Source organism: Schistosoma mansoni, chromosome 3 (assembly GCF_000237925.1).
Source record: "Schistosoma mansoni strain Puerto Rico chromosome 3, complete genome".
In the NCBI taxonomy this organism is placed as follows: Eukaryota; Metazoa; Platyhelminthes; class Trematoda; order Strigeidida; family Schistosomatidae; genus Schistosoma; species Schistosoma mansoni.
In genome coordinates, this window is record NC_031497.1 from 22,446,857 (window position 1) to 22,473,026 (window position 26,170).

General features: G+C 31.1%; 3 protein-coding genes across 3 annotated transcripts; all 3 read left to right on the forward strand.

Moving 5' to 3' along the window:
* Positions 1-388: 388 nt before the first annotated feature.
* Positions 389-3,782, forward strand: Smp_160890 (putative starp antigen; the record flags this gene model as incomplete). The annotated part of the gene is made up of 3 exons (XM_018799663.1): positions 389-709; positions 848-2,920; positions 3,684-3,782. The coding sequence occupies exons 1-3, from the start codon at positions 623-625 to the stop codon at positions 3,780-3,782; spliced, it is 2,259 nt and encodes a 752-aa protein (XP_018651430.1). The 5' UTR covers positions 389-622.
* A 2,741-nt stretch (positions 3,783-6,523) lies between these two features.
* Positions 6,524-15,161, forward strand: Smp_160900 (putative ccaat-box DNA binding protein subunit B; the record flags this gene model as incomplete). Its single annotated transcript, XM_018799665.1, has 2 exons — positions 6,524-8,858; positions 15,139-15,161. The coding sequence occupies 2 exons, from the start codon at positions 6,524-6,526 to the stop codon at positions 15,159-15,161; spliced, it is 2,358 nt and encodes a 785-aa protein (XP_018651431.1).
* A 736-nt stretch (positions 15,162-15,897) lies between these two features.
* On the forward strand, positions 15,898-25,804 carry Smp_160910 (hypothetical protein; the record flags this gene model as incomplete). Its single annotated transcript, XM_018799666.1, has 3 exons — positions 15,898-15,921; positions 23,872-24,172; positions 25,545-25,804. The coding sequence occupies 3 exons, from the start codon at positions 15,898-15,900 to the stop codon at positions 25,802-25,804; spliced, it is 585 nt and encodes a 194-aa protein (XP_018651432.1).
* Positions 25,805-26,170: the final 366 nt, after the last annotated feature.

Below are 26,170 nucleotides of genomic sequence, written 5' to 3' on the forward strand. Positions count from 1 at the left end.
AAGAAATAATATCTAATGACAATAACAATGCAAATACATAGTTTAGAGAGTTGGGTAATACAACACTTTTATATCAGCTATCTAAGGAGAAATTAGATAAATGAAATACAGTACATTTGATACCAGAGTAATAATGTGAAAGCTCGTAAGTGAGATGACGAATGAATTCATAAGGCAGTAAAGCTATGATATTAGTTCTCCTTTACTTAGTAAAAAATGTAATCATTACTTTTCGAACAAGTAATTAATGGTGATAGAGATCCATCATAAGCAGTGGATATATATTATATGAATATTATATACAATCGTCGCCAAGCCGTTTTTTATTTAATTACGTTTTAATGTACTGAGTAACTTTGCACTCTCTTTACGAAAAAGCGCTCATTTCGCAGTTATGATATATTATCACTGAGACCAGGTTCAGAACGACGTCCTATGATTATCATTGAATATAATTTTGTCAATTTAGTTCTTTGACGATTTTCGATTGTTTTATGGTCAAATTCTAACGAATGTAATTACAAACGTATGAAGTGAGTTGCTGGAGTCTCTGGATAATCTCTTATTAAATCTGAAATACAGTAAGAAATTTGAAAGGTTTTTGATCACTTCCAGCTAAAATATGCTCAAACCTTCCGACTCGCCAAATGTTTCAGCTGCGTGTGAACCATTCAGACCATATGGGATCGCACCTGGACTAGTTAAACAGGTCAGAGAGAAATTTCAAAGCGAAATCTCAATGCACGAACTGTCCAGAAATATAAATTCTGGTGTCAAGCACCATTCAGCTACAGCCCGCCTTACGTGCGCTTATGAAAACCTTTTGCTTAACGACAATGGAATTCAGAGACATAATACTTATCCTAATAGGAGAATCCAATCTGCTGGTAGAGCTTCTGACCTGCCTACTCCTGCTAGCTTAACAGTTCATAGATTAAATGGACGACCTCGAACTGAAAACTTTTTAAACACTTTGAAGCCAAGTAGGGAGAGCCCTGCTTCGCAGGTTAGCTTAAGAGACTGTGGCAAAAGTACTCCACCAGTTCACGCTAATGAATACAGAACACAAACTGCAATATGTGGACATCGAGTTGAGAATATTAGCGGATACAACACTGTATCATCTAATATGTCAAGTGTTGGACGAGATAAAAGTTTTTCTGGAAACCGTGATTTGCTGAATTTCAACGAGAATAAAAACAAACCAAAAGAATCAGAACCATCCTCATTTACAAAGAACAACATACGAACAGATTTTAAACACCCGGCGATACTACCAAAGCCATCAAAAAGTGAGTTAAGCAAGGATTCTCTTGTTGATTTTATGATACCTAGAGGGTACCAAGGCAGCAAGCGATCAAGTCAATGCATATATAGTGCTGATGAACGTTTCTTTACTAAAAAGTCGGAAAATCCTTCTACTGAGAACGCTAAAAGCAGAAGCTTAGAAGGTGGGTATACTCTGTTCAGTAACCAGGCATGTCTTGCGGATCCAGATCAGAAAAATGCGACTATCAAGACAAACACAAGAAACCATACAATTGCGAACCCATTTGTCAGACTCAATGACAGTTACCCTAACCATACTACAATAAAATCGAAGAATGCATCAAACAGTAATTCAACTTCCGATTTGTGGGGAAAGGATGAAGATGAAAGGATTAAAGTTTCTTCCACGTTTACAAAGTCTAATAAACCTTTAGAAAGTATAGCTTGTAAAAGAAGCACCACAAGTGATACAACGCAAGTTGTCACAGAACCTGTTAACAGCAATTCAGTTTGTCCCCGTTCTTCACGCCTTAATGGGAACCCTTATCATACAGCCCAGCCGGTAATTGTTAATGGACCCAAAACCACCAAACCTATATCTACATCCGTAAAGTTATCATCTGTATCCCCACCTTTACAACCTTTCTCCAAAATTCAGTCTGGAAGAAAATTTTCACAAGTAAAAAGGAAACTCTTCCAAAGTGAAAATAGTAACTATTCTGAGGCAGAAGACAGTTCGTTGCCCATCATAAAACCTGAGAAATCACACCAAAATTTAAATGATAAGGAAGACACAGAGATATTTACTGCAGTTAGAACAGTGCAACAAAGGAACACAGTGAGTACTGAAAAAAGTAATTCAGTCCTAAGTAAAAGTAAATTTAACTTGACCCCTGCAACAAAGCCATCCATCAAAGGCTCCGAATTACCTGGAAACATCTCTTCCAAGAAAGTGGATGCCCATCCCACAGATATTAGGGAGCCAATTAAATCCGCGGTTGTTGATATAAACGTTTCAAATGCATCAACAAATGGACTTGATGAAACATCCAAGAACACAGTAGTCGATCAATCCCATAAAGAAGACACAGAGAAAACCTATCCAGGTGAAAATAATAAACATCATAAAGCAAATGAAAAATTGAGTAATTTACCTTACCATAAGCGACAGGTGAACTACACTATTTTGGACAGTGTCATGGGTGAAATGGAGCAATTGTTCTCAGGAAAGCAGACAAATACACAGAGCAAATTGTCAAGAATACATAGCTTTGCCAGAGAAAAGGCTATGCAATGTAGAGAAGAAAGGGAAAATAACGAACATAATGATGCAAATGATAGTAACCTTGCAAAGACCCCAGAAGAAGGCGGTGTGGATAAAAATTCTACTACAGCCTTTGATTCAGACAGTTACAGCAATATTGAAACTATTTCCTCTGTCCCTCAACCCAAGAATGAAAGACAGTCCGAGGGCTTTCAAGCAGCATTGAGAGCAGTTGAAAAAAATCTCAAGCTTTTTTCTGGAACTGAAGATTCTCAGAGCCTAAAGTCAAATAAAATAGATGATGTATCTGAAAATATTATTAAAGATGGAAGTAACAGTCAGATTGTTTGCCCAGCAACAGAAAAGCGTTCAGCACATCCATGCAACGTAAGTTGGCTTTTTTGATCCAAGCATATAATTATATTTTGTAACTTGCAAGAGTTAGTCGTGGTATATATAAATCGATGGGTATATAATAAAATATTTCACGTGACAAAGCGTTGTAAGAAAGTTTGATATGCTAAAATGTTATTCAAATCGGATTTCACAAAATTCTAAACAAAAAAGAGAAAATACGTTGAAATGAGTAAACTGTGACGCTATTTTTGAAAACATATCACCTTGGTTAAATGAAAGTAGCAAAAGTCTAGATATTGGGATCAAACGTAAGGCCATATTCTGAACATATCTCTAGCTTGCTATAAGTTTTTCTCAAATAAAAACTTGTCTCCAAATATCCAAATAACAATTAACTTGAAAAACGCTCAAAAGCTACACACTTGAAAAAAACCTTTTAGACAAGATATATTTATCTTGTATATTTTTAAGTGAGAAGTGGCGGTTGTTTGTTTTCATTCCGCTTTCGTTTCAAAACTTGTTTAGCTCAGATGGTAGAGCGATCGAATTCCACCGATGATAAGTACCATTTCCAACACTTTTGGGACGTACTAGGTCGTTTTGAAGTTCTGATATTTGACTTTTCAAAATGTTTTATCTTTTTGGGTTTCAAAAACACCTCAGTTACTTAAAAGAAGTTACCTATCGATATATCTGAAATAACTCAGTGGTAATGAGTGGTTTATTTCCTTTTTACTCATCAGGTTATACATGGTACTTTATGTATATATTCATAAGTAATCCATCGTTTTAGTGCCCAGCTATCATGGTTTTAGGTAGAGAACATATTGTATTAGCTGTCTATCATTGTGACAATATGCGTAGCATTCTGATTAGGATAGATGTTGTTTAAATTCCACCATATTTTTAAAGCAAACTGACGTGTTTTTACTCAGTGGTTTGTTAATATTCAACTAATTTTAAAAGAGGTAGAATATTTCGGGGTTTTTTAATAAACCAAATGTGCCTAAAAGTGTTCACTTTGATAGCGTGAGTTAAGAGCTAAATGCTGGTAAATTACTTGAGTACGTGAAGTTATTTTGTGACTTTTCTCAATTTTCGTTTCCTTATTTTAGTACTTCTCAAAATATTTTCGTTGCTAAGTTGTCGGCACCAATATTATGAAAGGATTTCGGTACTCAGTTATTATTTGCAGTTCAGAAAACTTCCGTTTTTTGGAAGTTCGTATTTATCATTGAGATACTATCTTGATGTATGTTAACAGTGACCATTGTCCGTAATTGTCTATTCTCAACAACGTGTTTGGAATAATATCCAGTGATTAGGATAATAAAAAAATGTAACGTCGTTTTTATCGACTGCTTGCCTAGCTTTAAAGATAAAATCGCGCTTTTAAATTCAAGCTAAGCTTTTTGATATATATCAACTTGTAGCTGAGGTGGATTACCAACCAAATACGTGTCAATATTTAAAAATGAATTCACTAATCCTACAATTAAATCACCAAATTATAAATTTTTTTATGGTTGCGAAATAATAATACTGTTAGTTGAACGGCTTTTTAAATGGCCAAATCAGAGCTGAGCAATTATTACATCTTTTTATCCATCATCTCACTCCTAAAAAATATATGTTTTCCAAGAGGTCTAGACCTTTTAATTTGTAAAATACCTATGTATGAAATAGGCAGTGAAGTTGTTTTCAGGCGTTAGTTGTCATGTATGTACTTTTGTTTCTGTAATGAAACTCGAGGAAGAAGCTTCAACAACCACCAAATTACTCTACTCTCAATGCCCTTAAATAATACGTGTAGTTTACGAAATTGTAGATTGCTTTTACGTTAATAATACCATCATAGAACCTTTTTCGTTTTTGTACTGGTTATACCAAAATTTTAGAAACACAATCAATACGTAGTACATTATCTTTAAGTTTAGAGTTCAGCTCTTATATGAAGGTTGATAACCATTATGTTTATTTCTGTTAACTTAAAGTTAAATACCAATCCACTTACATATGTATCTTGATTTCGAGTCGTTTCTTTACAAGACTTAATTTGCTATAAACGTACAAATCGAGAATACTAGTAATTATAAACCAGAACACTTCTCTGGTATTTGTGAAGTTTTATTCTAAACTTTCACTATTGATTAATGAAAACCGTAGTGGGTTCTATTTTAATAAATATTGTTTTTCTAGACATTTAACGGTTTTACCTAGTGACAGTGTAAAAACGGAATTCAGTAACCCAAGATTGACGATGTCATATGAGGTGCATAGCTTTCCAAAGAAGTTATCACAAACGTATCACTTAATAATGTGTCTAAAGGTTTCAAGTATTTTACGCGGTTTTATCGAAATATCATTTATAACGAATCTAAATTGTATTCAGAGACAAAACATTTTTAGCTGTTGAATGTTTGTTGTCTTCATCTAAAGTGACGATTAACTTATTTAATCACGGATCAAAAACAAGGGAGATTAAAACTAGTGGTGACCTATAGATATGATAAATTAGAATAATATAGAATAATACAAGATTTACTGAATGAATGTGCCTAACTTTATTGCAACCGCTGAAATAATTAATTTTCACTTGTTTAAAATAATCCTACGTTTGAAGCAAATGTATATTTAAGCATAATTTAATATGAATAAAATCACATGATATTTACAAAAACCAAACATACTGTTTTCATATATTTTGAGCTGACGTCAAAAGACATTATTCGTTTCTGCTAAAATTAAGCAACTTAATATCATTTAAAAGTCTTGGTATGTATTTACCGTATATTTGTTAAGCTTACTGTATGCAGGCTTTGTGACCGATAACTATCAATGTTGTGACATTAACTTGGAAGATTTCTCTTTTTAGTCCAAATTAATGGGTTAATTGTTGAGTCATTAATCTTTTAAGAATCAAAAAACTGAATGATATGGAAATAAACGATGTTTTTAGCTAAGAGTTTATTATTAATAACATTTTTAGCTTTCATGAATCTTTTTTAAAACAAACTAGATATTTGGTGTAAATAAAGTTTTACTTTTTCTCACTAATTTATTTGAGTCTTAAAAACTAGATTTTTTTAAAGGAGAGATATAGTACAAAATACCTTTTTAATGAAACGCCGCTTAAGTTTTAAAGATGACTGGTACGTTTTCGGTAGTAATTAAAGAATTGTAGTAACCGCTCATCATATGTTAAGTGATAAATTTACAACTTGCAAGGTGCCCTGGATTTATAGCACTTTATATGATTTACATGTAAAAGCCGAACAAATGTAAGTTGAAAAGCTCCATCTAACTTTAAAAACCTGATGGCAACTTAATTTCTTTATTCCAAAACTGAAGAATATGACTTTTCCTAAAATGTACTCCATTATGTTTTCTTGTCAGCAACTATAAGTTTGGTATCCGTAGGAAGTGAGCTTTGAAAATAGACAGTTGGTATAATTTTTAGTAATTACATACACAATGCCAAAAACCTTTCTCTAATTATTTCCTTTAAATATCAATAAAAATTAAACGATTGAATGACGAATCGACATTGTAAACAAATATATACAATTCGCTTTCTAATGAAAGGATTCTATTCAAGATAACGTAATCAATAGCACAAGCGTTTCACATAGAATGATTCCCCAGACAGCCTCTACAATTTCGTCGTCACCTGTAGCCGTTTATTTAAGAAATAATAATTTGGATTCACTTCCACTAACGAAAGTCATCAAAAGTAAGGCAATAAAAAAACCTCTTCAAATGAAAAATGAAAATACATCCAAATTTCGACCAGACAGGAGTACTCTGTTATGTAATCAAAAGTCCGGCCAAAAGAATCCTGAGCCAATTGTTCTCAGTGATAAACGTAAAAAACGTGTGACATTTTTAGCGCCAGAGTACATTATTATCTATGAGTTATCAAACAAACTGGAAAACAATATTTCTGAGGTAGATTTACATGAGACTGCGCGCAAAACTGAGTTTACAAACAAGTATCAACATGGAAAGGACAGTTCAACATCTAAATTTGATTGCAATTCGAATACAAAAGACATTGCAGAAGTAATCAATAATAAAGATGAATATTCTGTAAATTATTTGATTAAAAATAACGTACATAATAAAGATGGTTTACATGTTCGTCTACGTGACAAGTGTGATACTGTGGAATTTCATCAAATGAATGATCAACACTCAACATACAACGAAAACAGAGAAAAACTAAGAGTTCAGTTGGAAGCAATTTTTAGCAAAGTAACTGAAAAACATTTAGATACCATATTAAAGGGAAAAAGTAATGATAAAATAATTACTAATTATAAAAATTCCAAAGACATTGAACAGATGGGACGATCACAACACTGTGAGAACCATCTTACTGATAATCTTTTATCTCATGGGAAGCTAACTGATTCAAAGTCAATGAAAAACCGTAGTATAGACAAGAATGAATCAAACTACAATCAAGGTGAAAACCTAAGAATGCTTTCTACACAAGTTACAAAAGTTGTTAATGAACTAAGAGAACTTCTATGTGGAACCTGGCCACTGAAATCCAGTCACATGTTAGATGTACAAAAATTTGCATACCAGAAGGGCTTGGAGTATAGACAAGAATACGGTGAGCTTTATGCCTCTCAAAAAAGTTGGCAGAGCCAAAACTCATCGTTAAGAGAAAAAAATGTCAAGTTTAGAGAGAGTACAAAATTACCCATACCATTTGAAACTTCAACCTTAAATTTAAACCGTCCATCGTCCACAGAACTAAGGAACTCAGAGTTTTCCTCAATAGTTAGCACTAGTTCTGAAGACAATCTATCTTTCGAGAACATAAGAAAGTCTGCAGAAAAACAGTTGGATAGCATTTTGCGGAAGCGAAGAGATATGAATGACACAAGATCACTCTCAGCCTCATCATCGCCCGTAAAAGGTCTCGATAGATGCCTTTATCCTAATAAAACCAATGTTTTAGAAAACCTTAGAACAAATAAGTTTGTACCAAATCACTATATTGACTCTTTTCTTAGTAAACCCAGTAACCGAAATTGGGATAAAACTGAACCTGAATATAAAGCTGTAATCACATCCTTGCATGCATTAAACAATAAGTCAAATGAATTTATATGTCAATCCAATCATTATAATTCGGAAGGGATTTTTGATTTCAGGGTTTCAGACTCACATAATAAGTTAGACAAAACATTTAACCATTTCAATTCATATGTGCCTGAAATACAGAATATTTCAAAACAAAAACGGTTAGTAAATATTTGTACGTCTCCCATTGATGGGGCTGAAAATACAAATCATGCTACAGTTAAAATCCCTTTTGCTATACCTAGTCAAAACTTATTAGAGTTAACAAATAATAAAATAGAGGATTCAAAAACAAAACATAGGAATTTAATTGAGTTTCAAAAGTGGAATTATTCTAGGAGACTATCGGACTCTTCATTCGATATAGACGTTGATGGTTTCGCTGATGGTTATGTAAACCACAGAAACCGTAATATCAAATGTGCTGCAAATAACCTAAAAAGGTATGTTTACAATGATCGTTTGTCTTCATTTTTCGACTGTATTTATATCCCTGGAAATAATTCCCAGCTGAATTTCAAGGAAAATGATAGAAACGAGACATTCATCGAATCGAGGCGGTCTAGGACTGCTTCACCAGACATTTTTCCGAATAATTTCAGTTCCTTAGATAAAAATAACCCTCAAATGAACTCAAATGAATGGAATGAGATATCAAATTTCACCCTACCAAGATTTTTTATAGAATCAGATCTAAAAGGTAATAGAATAATTCCTTCTAGTTTCCAAAATGCTTATCATGAATGGCTTTTCCGTCCATCTGAAGAAAACTTTATTTCAACTAGACTAGATACTCCGAATTTATCATCAAGAAGATATAATCAAAGAAGGTGGCAAACTATAAGGCAGAAATATCCGAACCGTCAAGAATGTGAGTTTTTCTTATTTATTGAATATATATTTATGTGCAACGTGACTAAATGCTACTAACTCAAATAGGTGGATAACATGTAACAAATATTAGGTCATTTGATCAAAGCAAAATTTAGATTTAAAAATGTTTTTAAGGTTCACTAAGAGAGTTATGGAATCAACTAATTAATTTTGAAAATATAAAATTATGTTTTCGATTAAATGAATTAAAATCTATCCGGAAAACTTGAAAATACAAGTACACCTCGATGTTTTAGATGTAAGACATGGTTTGAAGGATAGGGTGAATCTTGTTGGGTGAGTATATCATGACGAACATATGTCAACAAAGGCTGCATAGTTTAGTTCTCATTATAGCAAATTGAATTGTGAGTAACCAAATGTCTAATGTTTTGAGCGAATAGTGCTATATATATATATATATATATATATATATATATATATATATATATATATAATCAAGTATTTACATAAATGTACCAATTTATTTAAGCCATTATTTTGTTAACTACAATTTAAGCGAATCTTTTGACTGTAATTTAAAATCATTTAATAAATTTAATCACTTACACGATAATGAAACATTTGATACTATTTTACCGATCAAAGTAAAAGTATAGAGTCCTCTCATCAGTAGTCTTGTAAGAAAAGCCGGATAATAATGGAATAGAAAAGAATTTGTTTTAGTGATCACTGGGTCTTGAATCATCTTGAACATGCTGCTTTCAGCATATTTTTTTTATTAGGCTTAAGCTACTTCTAAGTATATTTATTCACAGTGGTTCTCCAATTTTATTTCATTTAAAACATAACAGTAGAATTAATTTTAGTCATAGTTTGTATGTATTGATATATGAGGATACTCATCATTATTTTGTCTATTTCTTATTCTATATCTTGGAGATTAAAACGTTATGATAGTTAAAATATCACTTTAAATTCACTAATATTCTTCTAAACATATAATTAAACATAAGATTGGTAATTTATCAATATTTACCTAAATGTCTACATTTAAGTATCACGATTATTAATCGAACGTTAAATATGTATTAGAAAGAGGAAAGCTGAACACATGTAAAGATAAATATTGAATGAATGTTATATGAATCAAATTAGGAACATTTTGCATTCTCAGATATTGTTTTCTTTTATATGATTGTGATAAAATAACAATTAAAGTGATATATATTATCAGCAGGTAGTAGACTTGCATAAGACTGATCGACATCATTTTGGAATTTTTACTAATAGTTAATTACTTAAAAACTCATATTTAAAATAATCCACAACTTCGCATTGATAAGGTCTTGGAGTTTCTTGATCAAAGTCTTATGGTCAGTATATTCAAAATTTAATTGATTTGAAATATATCCCGATAACCTTCTTTAGTTGTGTAAGAAATAGTTAGATTTTATCATGATCGTATATATTTGAATGGTCATATATATTCCTGCCCAACAAACTAGATTTTCTCTTGGCTTATATTCTCATTTCCCAAGTAAAAATACTAGAAACCTTAAATGGAAGAATTCGAATATTTAACAAGTCAATCAAGTAGGCATTTTAAATATTTTTTCCATTTAAATGGTAGTGACTAAAAAATCTAGAACACGTGTGGTGGCCTTCCTTAGACTATACTTACACTGTATTCTAGTAATGTAAGTCCATAAACACTTTATAGTGTATTTCAGTGAGTGAAAAAATAAACCGTGGAGACTATAATTTGGGACTAAACAATGAAGATAAGGATAGTCACTCCTGGATTTCGGCACGAAGTCCATTCATCCATATCGTAAAGTAGCATTTGAGCTAATGTCAGTTCATGATGAAAACGTTTACTTTAATTCCTAACCCTAACTTTTAACTGTAAATCCTAATCCTAATTCCTCACAATGATTTACAACTCTATTTTTGCCTTAGTAAGTAGACGATTTTTCTCAACGTTATTTTAGCGTAGCTTATATATATATATATATATATATATATATAGAGAGAGAGAGAGAGAGAAAGAAAGAAAGAAAGAAAGAAAGAGAAAGCAAAGTTATAAGGAAATTATGAACAGAACAAACAGCTTCTCTCCCATGTCATAACTAGGCATCTACTATTTACGTAATTTTAGTCGAAAAAGACAAAATAAAATATCGTTCAATGATACACTAAAACGTTTCATAAATAAATAATTTCAATGTTTATAACTCAATAAAAAATCCAACTCTTCTAATGACATAATATTATTACGAAAAAGTATTTGATAAAAACTTACTGTGTAAATTCAACACTTATGTATGAAGTATACTTATATTGAATACATCACTTCATATAAATCATCACAGTAAGAGGCCGAATAACAAACAGCTACAATACAACGTCTCACTCTTCCCTGATACTGGTTTGTTTTTACAGAAACAGCACAATCTAGAAGTTTCTTAGACGTTACTAACACATTTTTCATCGTAAAAGCTGAAATGATAACAATAAAAATATGATACGAAATAAGTTTAGAAATAATTATATTTGTTTGGATTATGTATTATGAAATATTTTAGGTTAAGCAAACATTTGTTAGATATTGCAAACTGAAAATAATGGTACCACAACGTGAAGTATTTGTTTTTTCAGACAACTATGATGATGTTTGAAATGAATGAATGAGATTATTGATAATAGATATCGTTAGTGAGTCATGTACTCTACTATCATCAGGTTTCCCTGTTAGTGTGACTAGAACAACGTAAATGGATTAAATTGTTATTGAAGAAACAAATACCTAAAAATAATTTCATTTTCTAGTTTTGTTTAATGTTTATATTTTCGTTGAAATTGAATAAACATTTATTTTAAATAATCAGTAATTGTTTCATGAAATATATTTAAATGTGATTGTGTATATCGTCTAGAGACTACTGATCAATATTTTGCCACATTTATTGTCAATGAACTTAAATAAACAAAATAATTAGGATCGCTTTTACTTTAATTTTTTTTTAACATTTATTAATACATGAGACAGAGAAGTAGTCACTAATTTCTTCATAATCATATAAAGGTGTTCAGAATTTATCTTTATTTAATCCATAGACTTCTGACTGATAAATTTGTTTCGTTTCGATTCATTCCCTTCATGTATGTTTTGGTAATTAAGCTATTAGTCCATATACTCTGGTTTTGTATTTCTAAGTTTTTTTTTGTATACGGTTTCTAATTTTCGTTATCGACTTACAATATTAACAAAACAACTTGAAAACATGAATAACATCTAAAATAATGCTTGTTACTGATTTCACATCAGTTCTCAGACATTTTTTATTTCTTCTTTTGAACGCAAACTATTTCACTATAAAGTGGTTAAATCTAATCAGATTTGTTAGCAGTTGCTCTCCATGTGTTATCAAAAGGAGATTATTGACAACATAAAGTTTAATAGAAATTGTCAGATCAACTTTAAAATCATGTTGACTTATTGAAGAATAACTGAGTAGAGCAGTCAAAGCTATCCAGAAAACTTAATCATAATGAGCTGATATTTTCATGTTTTTTTAGATAGTATTGATGATGTGTTTTTTTCTGTTCACGACGTTCACCAATCATAGTGATAGATAAAATGTTTTCATTACCACAAACATACTTTTGTCTAGCATAAGTATGCCTTCAATGCGTCATAATCTAATAGCACTTCCGTACAAAACATTTTATAAAAAATTTAGTTTTCCATAATATCTATGGTACTTAAGATACCTCAATGATTCCTGTGAGCTTTTTTAATTGCCCATGATGTAACAATCAGGAATATAATATAAAGATTAACCAATTGTTTTCAACTGGATATGTTTCAAAATTATTTTCCTTTAAATGCCTATGGATCTAATCATAGTAAAAATTAATGATTCAAATAGATTTGACATTTAGAATATGTTAGTGAGTTGCATATCAATCATCGAAATAAGAACAGTATAATATGTTCAGTAATGACTTGTAAGAAATACTCTGACATGACTAATCATTAACTATATCTGTGACATCGCAAAAGCCCTAACGTATTCTGAGATTGTGAACTTTGAAAGAGACTCTTGATACAACTTTATCAAAGTAAATAACATCAGAGCCCTCTAATCACTTTTCTGTCAATTGCTACACGAAATCTATCCGCTACCCGAGTCCCGATTTAGTCAAAGAATATTTCAACCAACTGAAAAATATTAGATAGTCTATGCATTTTCGTCGAAATCTAACTAAAGATAGATTGAATAAGCACTTAACTGAATTTAACTATTCTGGTTGGCTAAAACTGATTTGTAAACATAGTGTCAATAATATTTTGATTGTAATCTGGAAACAAAACTGTATGTAGTTAAATTATTGATAAATAATAAATGCTCACTAGCTACTGGACACTAAAGTACATAAATAACATTACTCTCAATCTGAATAATTTCATTCATATATTTTCAACTTTGAATATGGAATTTAATGATTGACATAAAAATGATACCACTACGTGTGCCTAAATCACCTGGAGATATGTAATCACTAAATAGGTTTAGGATGAAAATATTAGGTAAATATGCTTGATGAGTACAGAAGTATATTAGATAGTCGGAAGAAGTTCACAGAAGGCCTTATTGAACCTAAGACCTCGAACCCGAATCACCCTGAATAAAAAATACAAAACAACTGAGTTATTTGGTGAATGACTGTCTATTGCAGTAACCAAATAATTATATAATTGTTCAGTACAAACTAAGCACTGATTAATTTTAGAGCACATTGTACTTTGCAAGTAAACTTCATTGACATTATCCTATTATTTATAAATAAATGTTTTTATGGGTGTAAAGACCATGTTCTTTGAAAATCTCATGAATGATCTCGACGTTTCCGAATAAGATATTATAAATCTGATAAAATTGAATTTGCTTAAGACATGTAATCTATCTGTTGTACACAATATCAAGTGACTAAAGCGAAGTGGAAATTTTAAGGAATGCTTACTTATAAAGTGAAAAAAACGTGACCAGTAGAGTAAATGATAAAGTAAATCTATTAAAATATATCATGGGTCTAATGAATTGATTGTGTAAGATAATGAATATTAAACCTAACGAGACGGATGAACTTACACTTAATAATTCTAAAACAATTGAAAACATTATTTTACGTAACTATGTGAAAAAATGCTTCATATCATGTTAAATCTGCTGGTAGGCTATTTAAAATGTTATTCTTTGAAATGAAAGAAATTATCAAGGACAATTTACTTATTATTTTATAATGAACTGAACATAGTGATAAAAAGGTCTCATACTATAGCACATCTTTCGTTTCATGTTGATAAATATTTTTAGAGATGAATCTAAACAGAATAAGTAAATCTTCAACTGTCTTATTTACATAAAATGATGTACTTATAATTGTTTAGTCCTAATTATAGTTTTTTAAACAATAATGAGTGGTTTTTCCCAACCTAGAAATTAATTTTATTTGAGTACGATGTAAAATAATATAATTCTTTGGTTTGTCTAGTTCAGTTCGGTTAAATCTTTGGTAAATTATTTATGGACATGATGTAGGGTAGAAAGATCTGTGAAGATGATGTTTACCAGTTATGTACTCAGTTATTTTAATGATTTCAGTATTTTTGTTTAGTTTCACATTTGTTGCAGGCTTTTATTCATACCTACTGTTAACTAGTTCTTTTTTAATCTTACAATAAATTATTTAATTGACATCTGATAAAATTTTTATCAGTCACAAATATCCAACAAATTTTCGTTTCCATGTTAGATTTCTATACATTTCGTATATATTATTTGACGTTTATTTTGTATTCTACTGTTATTATAAACAGGAAATATTGAGAAAGTACATAATCCTAATACTATTAAATGATAGAGAGTGAAATTTTATCGATTTATTCGTTTCTCATCTTGCGCTTACAAACTGATTATGTAGGATACGTATAATTGTCAATTATTGTGTTTATTTTGTTCGATCACAAAAATAAACTAATAATGTGACTTTTTGCAAACCTATCTCTGCATACCAGCGATTTTCGCATACGAAAACAAAGTTACCTCCTACCGTTCTGTATCATATCAAATAGTCTTTAGCTCAGCTTTTTCGATTAATTAAAGTATTCGTTGGTTTACTACATGAATATTTTTCAAGTTTTTTGACAGTTTCATATAGTTAATTTCAGGTAAAAATGAAATCACTATTACTAATAAAATTTTTTAAAATCCGAAAATACTTTTTTTTTATGTATGGTGATTTCATAGGTTCGATGTGGTCCGAAGATTAATTTGATTGAATTTAGTTACTCGTCAAATTAAACTAATTTCTCTAGATGACAATGCCGAAATTTTCATAGTGAAAAATTGTCCAAGGTTTGCTTCAGGAAAAATGTAGAAAACAAATCTTTTCTAATGTGCGACAATAGAGAATTTAGTACCGCGTTTCTAAGTTCACGTGCTTTTTTATTGACTCGTAATACCTCCTATCAAAACTTTAAAATGACTCCGAGGAAAGCATAACTAACATTCTTAGGCTGGAATGTTCTAATCCTAATGTTAATTAAACTGTGTTACAAAACACAATTTGAATTTATCGACTTTTAAAATGATAATGAACCCATTCATTATAGTTTCTATAATACAACTACCTAAACATTCGTTTTGCTAAAGGTTGAAAACAAAGGCTAGTTAAAGTTTTGTTTGAGTGAGTCCAATATTTGTTGAGATTTAAAAAATTTAATTTTCAAAAATTACATGATGTCATTAAAATCGAAATAAAAGCATTTTATTTTAAAGAAAAATTGATATAATATACTGTTTCAATATCACATATATTTTGGACTTTCATGTTAACTTAAAGAGTATCAGCCGTTTAACGGGTCCGCATTTTACTCCAGTTTACTCTGAGATATCAAATCATATTTGTTTACTCTCACTCATAACCCATTACATAAAACCTTGTTAAATTGTTACACTTGGTTAAGCATATTTGTGAAATACCTTGAAAGTATTACCTTTTTTGTTATGAAAAAGCGAATGGTATTACAGGTTTGTACGGTGGTTACAGCTTCTTTTAAAAAAATATTGAGTTATAGTTCCATTAATCATATGTTTCAGCTGGTTTAACACATGTAAATAAAGATTACCTGTTTGATTGTCACAAGAACTGTTTATTGTTTCTTATAATATTTGTTGGTTCACTGACGACTCTTATGTTTTAATGCTATAAAAAATTTGTCAAAATAAGATTTTTTAATGATCCTGTATGATGGTCTTCCTACACGTCTTATCTGTCTATTAAAACTAGTCGTTTTTTTGCACGAGAAACGTTTAGAACTTTTAAATTAACCTCTATGTAATTCAATTAACGCCCAAATAATTACCAAAATAAAGGAGGATGTCATTCATTGGGTTAAGCTCCAAAAAAGGATATGATTACCAAGCTTAAACGATATACTTGAGTGGATGTTTTGATTTACATATGATAATGTATAAATATTATAAACAAGGCTATTTAACGCGACTTTAAATCGATTAAAATGATACAGATTAAATCAGTTACTAACGTTCTTTCAACCTGAGACACATTTTTATGCTCAATCAGTCTCTTTATCTACTTCTATTGATTCTCTCGTTCTATTTTCTTACAATACGTAGTAACTTAAATTAATACACTTCTGACAGTGGTCTTCAATCATTGTTTATTATGATTACTAAAAAATGCGCAATAATTTTTATCATGACTTTAGCTGGCCTTAAAAACAATTTTATATAATTGACATATTACAACCTTAGAACTATTGGTGTTTAAATGAAGAACAAAACTGTGTATGTGAATATCAATAAGTGCATATTAAGTTGGTAGTGAATGGTAAACAGGGACTTGTTTTTGCTTTACTTTAATAAATAAAGTAGTTTACAAATCTGAGTGGCATTCGGAAGAAATAACACATATACATATACTAAACATATCACATAAAATCCCTAGAGGAAAGATGCCAATCGTTTGCATTAATTCACAAATACAAACAATTTTTAATATTACTACTTAATTTTTAAGCCAATGAAAAGAATTTGAACACAAAGTTATAACAAATCACTATTTGATCTCTCATTAGTTGAGTCTTTGATATATAAAAAAGACACCATCCTCTTCTCCTACGTGAAGGCAACTGATCATATTATAAAAAATAATTAAAAATGGTACAACTCACTAAAAGTTATCTACAAAATATTCACATAATATATCGAACGTAATGACACAGATAATAGGCCTAGATATCATCACTAAATAATTCATTATAGTTTATCGAACTTTCTTGATAAAGTTAAGTTTCCAATGTCCTCAACTAATTTAGCTCTTTATTGTCAAAAAAAAATAATAAAAAACAAAGAGATCGGGTTGAGAGGGTGAGAATATCCTCCACAGTAAACGAATAAATACGGAAAATTGTAATTACAGCTTTATCACAGACATTTATGTTAATGAATACTGCAAAGTGACTGGAAGACCTCTGAGTAAGAGAACAGTTCTTCAAACGTTCTATACTACAGTTTCCAACTTTATCTAAAAACCAAAGTCCTAAGAAATATTGAGCACGGTAAGCGATTTCGACGTTTTCTGTCTAGTTTCTAGATCGATCAATCAGTAGCCATAATAAAAAATCGACAACTGAATTTTTTATAATTTCGTACTATCCATTTTTTTAATATTTTTGAGTGAATTTCAGCCAGTCTTGATTGACATATATGGATCCTGCGTAGATTGGCATGATAAAGCAATTGTCACAAGTTTTCATAGAATAGATGAAGTGTAGCTATTAGTAAAATCCAAGACGAGCATTTCGTCTTTCAGTAAAAGCAATAACTACCAAAATATATCAGTCGTGTCTACCATGATGCATGTGTCATGTGACTCAGTGATATACTGTTCATGTTAGATATTATTCAAATTAGTTAGGGTTGCCAGGGATGGTTTTAACGTAAACTAACAGCTGGTAGGTGGTTTCACTTAGTGAATTCAGCAAGAAGAATGGTCAAACATTTAAAGTTCCTATAATCTTATTTGTGGAATAAGATACACTTACAGGTGCTAGAACATTTGATACATTTTCAGAAGAACAGTAGGTATTATTAAGTATTTTGAAGAAAAAGATTAGATTCAGTTTATGTCTCCTCTTCTATAAAGGGTCGAGCCCAAGTTTATTACATTTGGAATTATAATTCAAGGTACAACCAGTTCCAAGAATCCGAAGTGTACGTCTTCTCTGTATTGATTTTAACCTTGATTTCTCCTTTATGCGCACACTACTAAAAATAAACGTGCAGTATTCTAGGTGTTGTTGAACACAAACTTTGTGCATCAACATACATGACCCATTGTTTTAAAGGTTTTGAGTTATATAACCCATAAGACGTTGAGAGTTAGAGGTCTGTTTTAATACCTGTTCTGTAAACAACAAATCGTAGGAGTATTTAAGTCTTAATTCTACCACTGTATGTAACTTAGATAAAACCTCATCATTTATGGTATGATCTACGTTGAGTGATGTATTACCAAAGCATATCCATCCACATTTAGCTGTGTTAAGCTGCAGATGCCATTTTTAGCACCACTGAGCTACCTTGTTAAGCTTCATGCTGATGCGATTTTTCATATTTTTCAGCTCATGAAGAGAAAATGAATAAACTACTTTAAGATTATCTGCGTACAGAAGGAGCTTACCCACACGAAAACATTCACAAATATCATTGATAAAAACTGAAATGAACAAAATGCCTATGATACTATTTTGGATTGCACCACTTCTGTCAGGGACAGTGTTCGATAAAGAAGAGTTAATCTTAACTATTTGATGTCGGTGACTAAGGAAGGAATTAAACCAACCAAGCAGAGGGTTTTAGATCTCATAAGATGTGAGCTTATCGATAAGAAGTTGGTGGTTAACCATATCGAAGGCTTTAAAAATGTCAAAATATAGCACTAAAATTAGATATCCCTGGTTACGTTGAGAAAAGACTAAATTAAAGAAGTCAAAATGGCATGTCATACAAGATCGATTTTTAAGAAATCCATGTTGAGAATCATTGATAAATTTTCAGCTAGTGAATAATTGTAGAGTTTGTTACTAACAATTTTTTCCATAATCCTAGAGATAACTGGAGTAATATTTATTGGCTGATAATTCTTCATGTCAGTCTTATTTTCAAATTTGTAACGTGGTATGATATGCACGGTTTTCCAACAGTAAGGGTAAGTACCTGATTCCATGGAGAGAATAAACAGCTTTAGAAGAGGACGTGGAATATCTAAACCACCATATTTGTTGAGAAAGGATAAAACCCCGTCTACTCCATGACCTCTCGAAATCTTAAGGATATTTATAACCTTACTAGTTTTCGGGCATGTGAAGGAGATAGATTTTATTGTGTTACTAGTCACACACATGGTTCTTGGAACAGTGTCATTTAGTAATTCTTTAACGTTCGCAAAAATACCATTGAAAAGGTCTGATATAGTTTTAGGATCGTATACTGAAGTGCTATTATGCAAGATGCATGATATATCGACATTTTGATTTGTTTTAACGTGTTTATTGAAAAAGAGAATAAGGTTTTGTATTTTTGAGCTAGTATTAAGTGCTTACAGCTCCTCATTAATGGCTTTTAACCTGTGCTCCTCTTTAATTTGGTTAAACATTATTATTTGTGCAACTGCCGCGAAATCGTTTAACTTAAAATAACGTTTCTGCAGCTGATATATATAGTTCGTAGGGCTTACTAAACCTGTACGTTTTAAGAGGTGCACAGGAATCTAGACATAAGTTAACGATCAGGTAGAATGTGTCGATAGCATCCATGAGATTATTACACGCGAAAAAGTTATCCCAGTCTGAGAATTTAGCCAATGAGTGCAGGAGGTCACAGTCAGCATGCTTATAGTCTCTATATTGACTTGTTTTCTGCATGGGTCAGTTATAAGAGGATAGATAGGGATAGCATAAACTACTATTTTATGGTCATTGCTTTCAAATTCATTGTATACTTGTACATATAGTGGGGTAACATCTCTACTAAATATTAGCACAAGTATATTATCACCCCTTGTTGGGGTATGAACCCACTGTGACCAGCAGTGCATGTTAATGGTTGCCGAGAATTCATCATTACATGACTGACAAGTACCGGTATCCCAGTTTACTCCGGGATAATTGAAATCCTTTGTAATAACCTTAGCATTGTAGTTTAGAGCAGATGCATGTGTAAACTCATTGATAACAAGAGCTTTCACATTATCCGAACTATCAGGAGCTCTGTATGTACATGGCTATGGCTTGAATAAACTGTAATACGTTGGTTCTCTGCATTCTGTCTAATATTAGGACTGCTTATACGACGTTTGTGGTGGCCGTCTTATGCGATGTTTGAATGAAGCGTGCCCATATAACCACCCCTATAATTAGTAGGGTAAAACATGGTGTCGGGAAGTATATTTTGTGTGGTAAGGCCATTGCAATATTTTTGGTATTCGGTGTGGAACCAGACGGTTCTGTGCATACATTCTTCTTACATGGTATGGGCTTTTAATCTTAACAGTGTTTTTAAGAGCTTTCATTTTAGAACTAGGTATTTGGGTATGGGCTTCTAATGTTACACTGGGAGATATCGGATTATTGACGCCATTAAATATACATTGGTTACCTGAGGTCACTACAAGCATAAGAGGCAAGTGAGGACTCTTCATTGATAAATCAGAGTATTTGCTAACATGTGATAGGTTAGCCGTACCAGTGGGCTTGTGACTAGAAATTATGGATGACCTTTGTGCAACGCTAAAATAACCTTGAAAATATCCGCCTACCAACTAGAACTAAATGAGGATTATAAGCAATGTGAGGAATTAGAATTATGACAGATGATTGTTAGGGGTTAGGAATTAGATTTAATGTTTTAATCACAAACTGACATCAGCTATAATGCTGAAATAGTATTTGGCTAAGGGAGTGGATGAATTTTGCACTAAAGTCCAAGCCTGTTACCTCATATTTGATTCGTTCGTTCATCAACTATAATCTTGGCGTTTTGTGTCAGTCTTTAATTGGTGGTTTTATCTGAGACTGTACGATCGTGCCTAAACTTCGTAAGTGCGCAGATTAACCGTTCGGATTCTTTCAACTTTTCAGCTAATAAATGTGGACCGAATCTAAACAAGATAAGGCACGAGTATTTCTGGTGCTTTTTAATAATACGACTACATTGACATGGGCTATATTGAAGGTTGACTGTTTTTAATATGGAATTCCTTACAGATTTAAGGGCGATTGTGTCAGGTATGTTATAGATAATCATGTTATTTCGAGAGATCATTCGCTTATTAACTTCGTCAGCGATAAAATCGATAACAGATTCTACTTTGACAATGTCTTCAAGTTCCTCTGGAACCACAACTTTCATTAATAATAGTTGAAGGGGTGGTAGTATCTTTAGTTCTTGCATAAGATCATCATGCTTTGATAAAGATCCCGCAAGTAACTCCATTTTAGAACGTATATCGCTTAAATGCTTATAGATATTGTCTAACTCACTCTTAATATTATCGATGTTTTTGATCTCAATGTAGAACTCGTTATTAAATTAAAGACTGAGTCATCCAGCAACAGGTGTGGTGTAAGTCCGCTCCTAATATTATCTGATTCAAGGGAGTTACTGGTCATGGGGTATAGGTAATAAAAAGCTGCTATTATCTAAAAGGTTAGGGCTTTTCCGGGCTCGATTTTTGACGGTCAACCCATTTAGCTAAAAATGTTAATCCTAATGCTATTTATGGGTTATACAATAGGATTCAATGCTATCTAGATCCTTTGTATTGGATACCGTACTATTATAATCATCGTATTATTGTAATCAGTTCTGAATTTGAATCCCTGAACGGGAATAAACACCTAGATAAAAGTAAATAAGACTGACAAGTCCGAGATATACCAAATCACAAATGCTGCATTCAGCTAACAGCCTCATACCACCTCTTCTATCGTTACGTTTTATGCTGAAATTTACATTGATTTAAAATTTATAGTAAAATGTAACTACTTTAAATGAAACTTTAACCAATTCTAAATTAGTCAGCTTAAATATTTTTAAGTGAATAGCTCCAGAATACTAGTTGTTCAGTTCCATTTTTTCATAAGTACAACACATAAGCGAACTGCAGTAGTTGATGTGATTGACTAAGTAACTTTGATTAAGTGTTTTCTGATATAAGATCTGATCTTAGTTTAAGGTGGTATATCCTCATAACTTTCATATGATAACATATGATGAATGAGTGTTAATCCCTGAAACCACTTTGACCGTAAATACATAGATTTTAATAAAGAGTAATAATACGACAAGATGTACCGCAGGATTCGTTAGGTATCTATACCAAGGTTGGACTTGATAGTTTCAAATAGATTGAGCATTTGGTACAAAATTAATAATATATATATATATATATTTTTGTTATATCCCAATAGGTAAGAAATTGTATTTTTGACGTTTCGTGATTTAATGTAGGCCACTTCTTCAGAGTCAATAAATAACTATCGAAACTTGTTGATTTAATGTCGGTTATTTATTTACTCAGGATTCTTTGTAATAATATTTCTGGATTATTATTTGTGCCAAACATTTTGCAAGAACATCCAAAAGTTATAGAAACCATTCAATCTTTAATAATCAAACAGTGAGAATAACTATGCTTCATTGTAATTCATAGTACTATCCTTGTATACACGTTTAGGACCATGCTTTTGATTTTAAGACACAATAGAATTACCTTCTAAAGTTCTCGCGCTACATTGAATACTACGACCACTACTTTTAGCGATAATGAGTAGTAAAGCTTAGTTATTCTAGACGCTATTTCATGATTTCATGGGTGATAAGTCAAACAAAAATAACAATATATGCTTGAACAAATTAAATTCACTAAGGTTTGTAACCCTGTGCTTCAAGATCTGGTCGTTAGCATGATTTTTTATTTACACTTGTAAACTATCAGTTCATGAAGTCATAGACTGTTGGTCTGACCCGTGTAATTGGATACAGACTAACTAGTTAAGGTTCGCGTGATATCTATCATCAGTTGTTGGAGATGTTGGGTGAATCGCCTCAGAATTGGGCACAGTAAAGCAGATGTATCAACCATTTATCTTACTCTAAATTTTGAATTTCGGTATTCCTACATAAAACATTTCACTTTGTCTTTTCAAACCGTATCCTCAATATTCAGTCTTATGATCACTGTGCAATTTTGACAAGTTTACTAGTTTTCTTATTAATTTCATGTTGTCTGAACTATTTCATACGACAACATGGGTTGACACGCATTTTTTCCAAGTTTCAAAGTCAATTATGACCGAATGGATTTATTTCCTATTACCTGTAGTTATATGAGATAATATTAGGAAGTTTTTTAAGGAAAGAATATTGGCCAGTTGTTTTTATTCAGATGTTAGATATCAGTGATTTTTTTAAAATATCAACATTATCTGATTGCTAACAGAAAATGAGAATAATTTAAATGACTGATCTACCATCTGAGTTATATTTAAATATTGCATACAGCCGATTTATCTGACCATCATTTTTCTACTGTTTCAACCAACTGATAATTAAGTTCGACTGATAGGAATTATGTTTTCTTATAAATTATGGTTTTAAGGAGTAATTCTATCTTGTATAAATTCCACCTACCTAGCGCAAGTGACCAACTGTTGTTTCATTTACTATAACTATCTGTCTTATATAATTCATTTAATAGGTCTTCACATTTTACTTGTCTATTACGAGATAAAATAAAACACATTGGTTTTCAAGCTATCTTTTTACTGAATAGGGGCTTTATATTTTATATTACTGAAAGGCTAATCCATCATATATATATATATATATATATATATATATATATATATCAAATTTCCTAAACATTTATTTTTTTATTTCTAAAAACTTTAGCCTACTCACGTTAAAATAGTGATAAATAATGGTGATAAATTTAAAAAACATCAAAATGTTTTAAATCAATTCAATTCAATTAAAATAACTACTTTAACAAAAGAGTCAATTGTACAAAATGATCAAGTCAGTGAAGATCAAAGTAACAATATCAATCAATTTGTTGATAGTGAAAATCATAGCGATTCTAGTGTTACTGATTCTCAACAATTAATATCACATCCAAGAACATCATTCCCTCGTCCACAATGGTCGCAAACTCTTAGCTCTTACATGTGGTCTTCTGTTCAGAACAATAAAAGTAAATCATGTAAAATTTTGTACATAAATATTATTAGTAACCAATTTGAATAATCCATGGTTTTTTTCTTAAGTCATGCGTTTCATAGTTGTTTATTGATTTAAGTAGCTTTCAGCCAACGAATAAAGGGAAGTTTATCGATTTCAGTGAGAAGTCAGGACAAAGGTACACTAAACAGTGTATTTGTTTATGTCTACAATATAAATGATTGCATTAAAATAAATAATTAGAAGTTAGTTAATACTTGTTGACTGAGGTTTCATATTTTCACGTTGTAGCTCAACTGATGAGTTCTGTAGAAGGGCCTGACTTAGTAATCAACGAAATAAAGTGTTGTTGAGTGTAACTACTTTGGGATCATCAATAACTATGGTGACAAATAAACATTTGGTTTCTTATTTACTGTAATTACTAATTTAAGTGTAAACAGCTCTTTCACCCAGGACACCACGAAAATTGAGTAAACAATATGACTTTTAAAAGAAAAAGAAAACATGTCCATAACAGGGTGAAAGCATAAAATAGGCAGCATATAACAGTCGGTGTCAAATATGAATTAGATTTAGAAGTAGAACAGAAAATTGCTTAGAATCAATTACTGTTGAAATCAAATGTAAAGTCTATGGTATAAACTTCGATTTCAAGTATAAAATATTAAATATGACTAACCAATTTATTCGAGTCAATGGGTAATAATATTTAAATCTCATTTATCTAACTCAGTGGTGAGGTTGAAATTTGGTGAAAAGTTTTTAATTAAGATATTGCGAACACTTTATGTTTATACATCATCCCATAATTAAAAAATATACATCCCATTAAAAGCGGAACTATCATTTTATTTGTGTACTTTTTTACCATTCCATAACTTTTGTTAATACCATCAATTACAATATTGTTCATTGAGAAAACAAAAAAATAGAACAATGAATACGTTACGTTTTCAGGCTGGATATAGTCTAAATATGTAGTTTCTGGTTTAATATTGGCTAAAGAACAACTACTCGAAACTAAGTGATTTTTAACATTTGTTGGAATTACTACATACTGAAAAACTTCACAGGTAAATAAATAGGTATGCAATTAACAATGAATGCTTGATTTTTCAGCATTACAAATATCTCTGTCGTTTGATTTATTTAAACCAGCGATAATCACCCTAAAGTGAACTAATCATCTAGTTAAATATTAATTAATGTGAAGGAGTAGGCTTAGTGTGTTTTGATAAAAGTTTGTTGTCGTTGCTCTTTTATTTTGAGGACATTATAAGGTGACACCTTTGTTTTCAATTGATTTCGAACTGTGTATTTCATAAACAAATAACTTCCGTAGTTTATATGAATGGATTTTTTTATTGCTTCTAATCAAATAGCATATCATACTCGATCCTCCAATACGATGAACAGATGCCTTAGTAATACAGATGGAATAAATATAGATCGAACTATACCTGCCACACAATTTTCTCAAAACATAAGACATTTCCCTCGTTTATCAGCAGCTGAAATTCCATGTGAGCGACCTAAATCAGCCCCGGTGAAAAATTGTATAAAAAAACTTAATCTTGATTGTAAAGCTTATTCTGTTCATCAACCTGGTATATTGGCTAATGGTAATATGAATATATGTTAAACAAACAAAAACCGAGTGGATTTCTTCCTTCCTTTACAACAAACGTCGTATTCCAGAATCTATTGTATTTATTTCTGTTTAACTTAAAGTAACGACTGTGATATTTTGATTTGGCTTTTTTCCACTCTATTTTCAATTCGAAATAAAAGTATTTTACGAATATACTGTAAGATTTAATTATGATTATTGTCAATTATTTTCTTTTTTCTATCATCAACATCCATCGAGTATTTATTTTTAAACGTTTCAATTTCTGGCATAACTTATCTATGCATACTTCCATTTGATTATGTTTATGAGGAGTATCCAAGGTACAAAAACAGTGAATTTTTATGTCTTCCAGTTTTGATGAAGTGACTCAACATG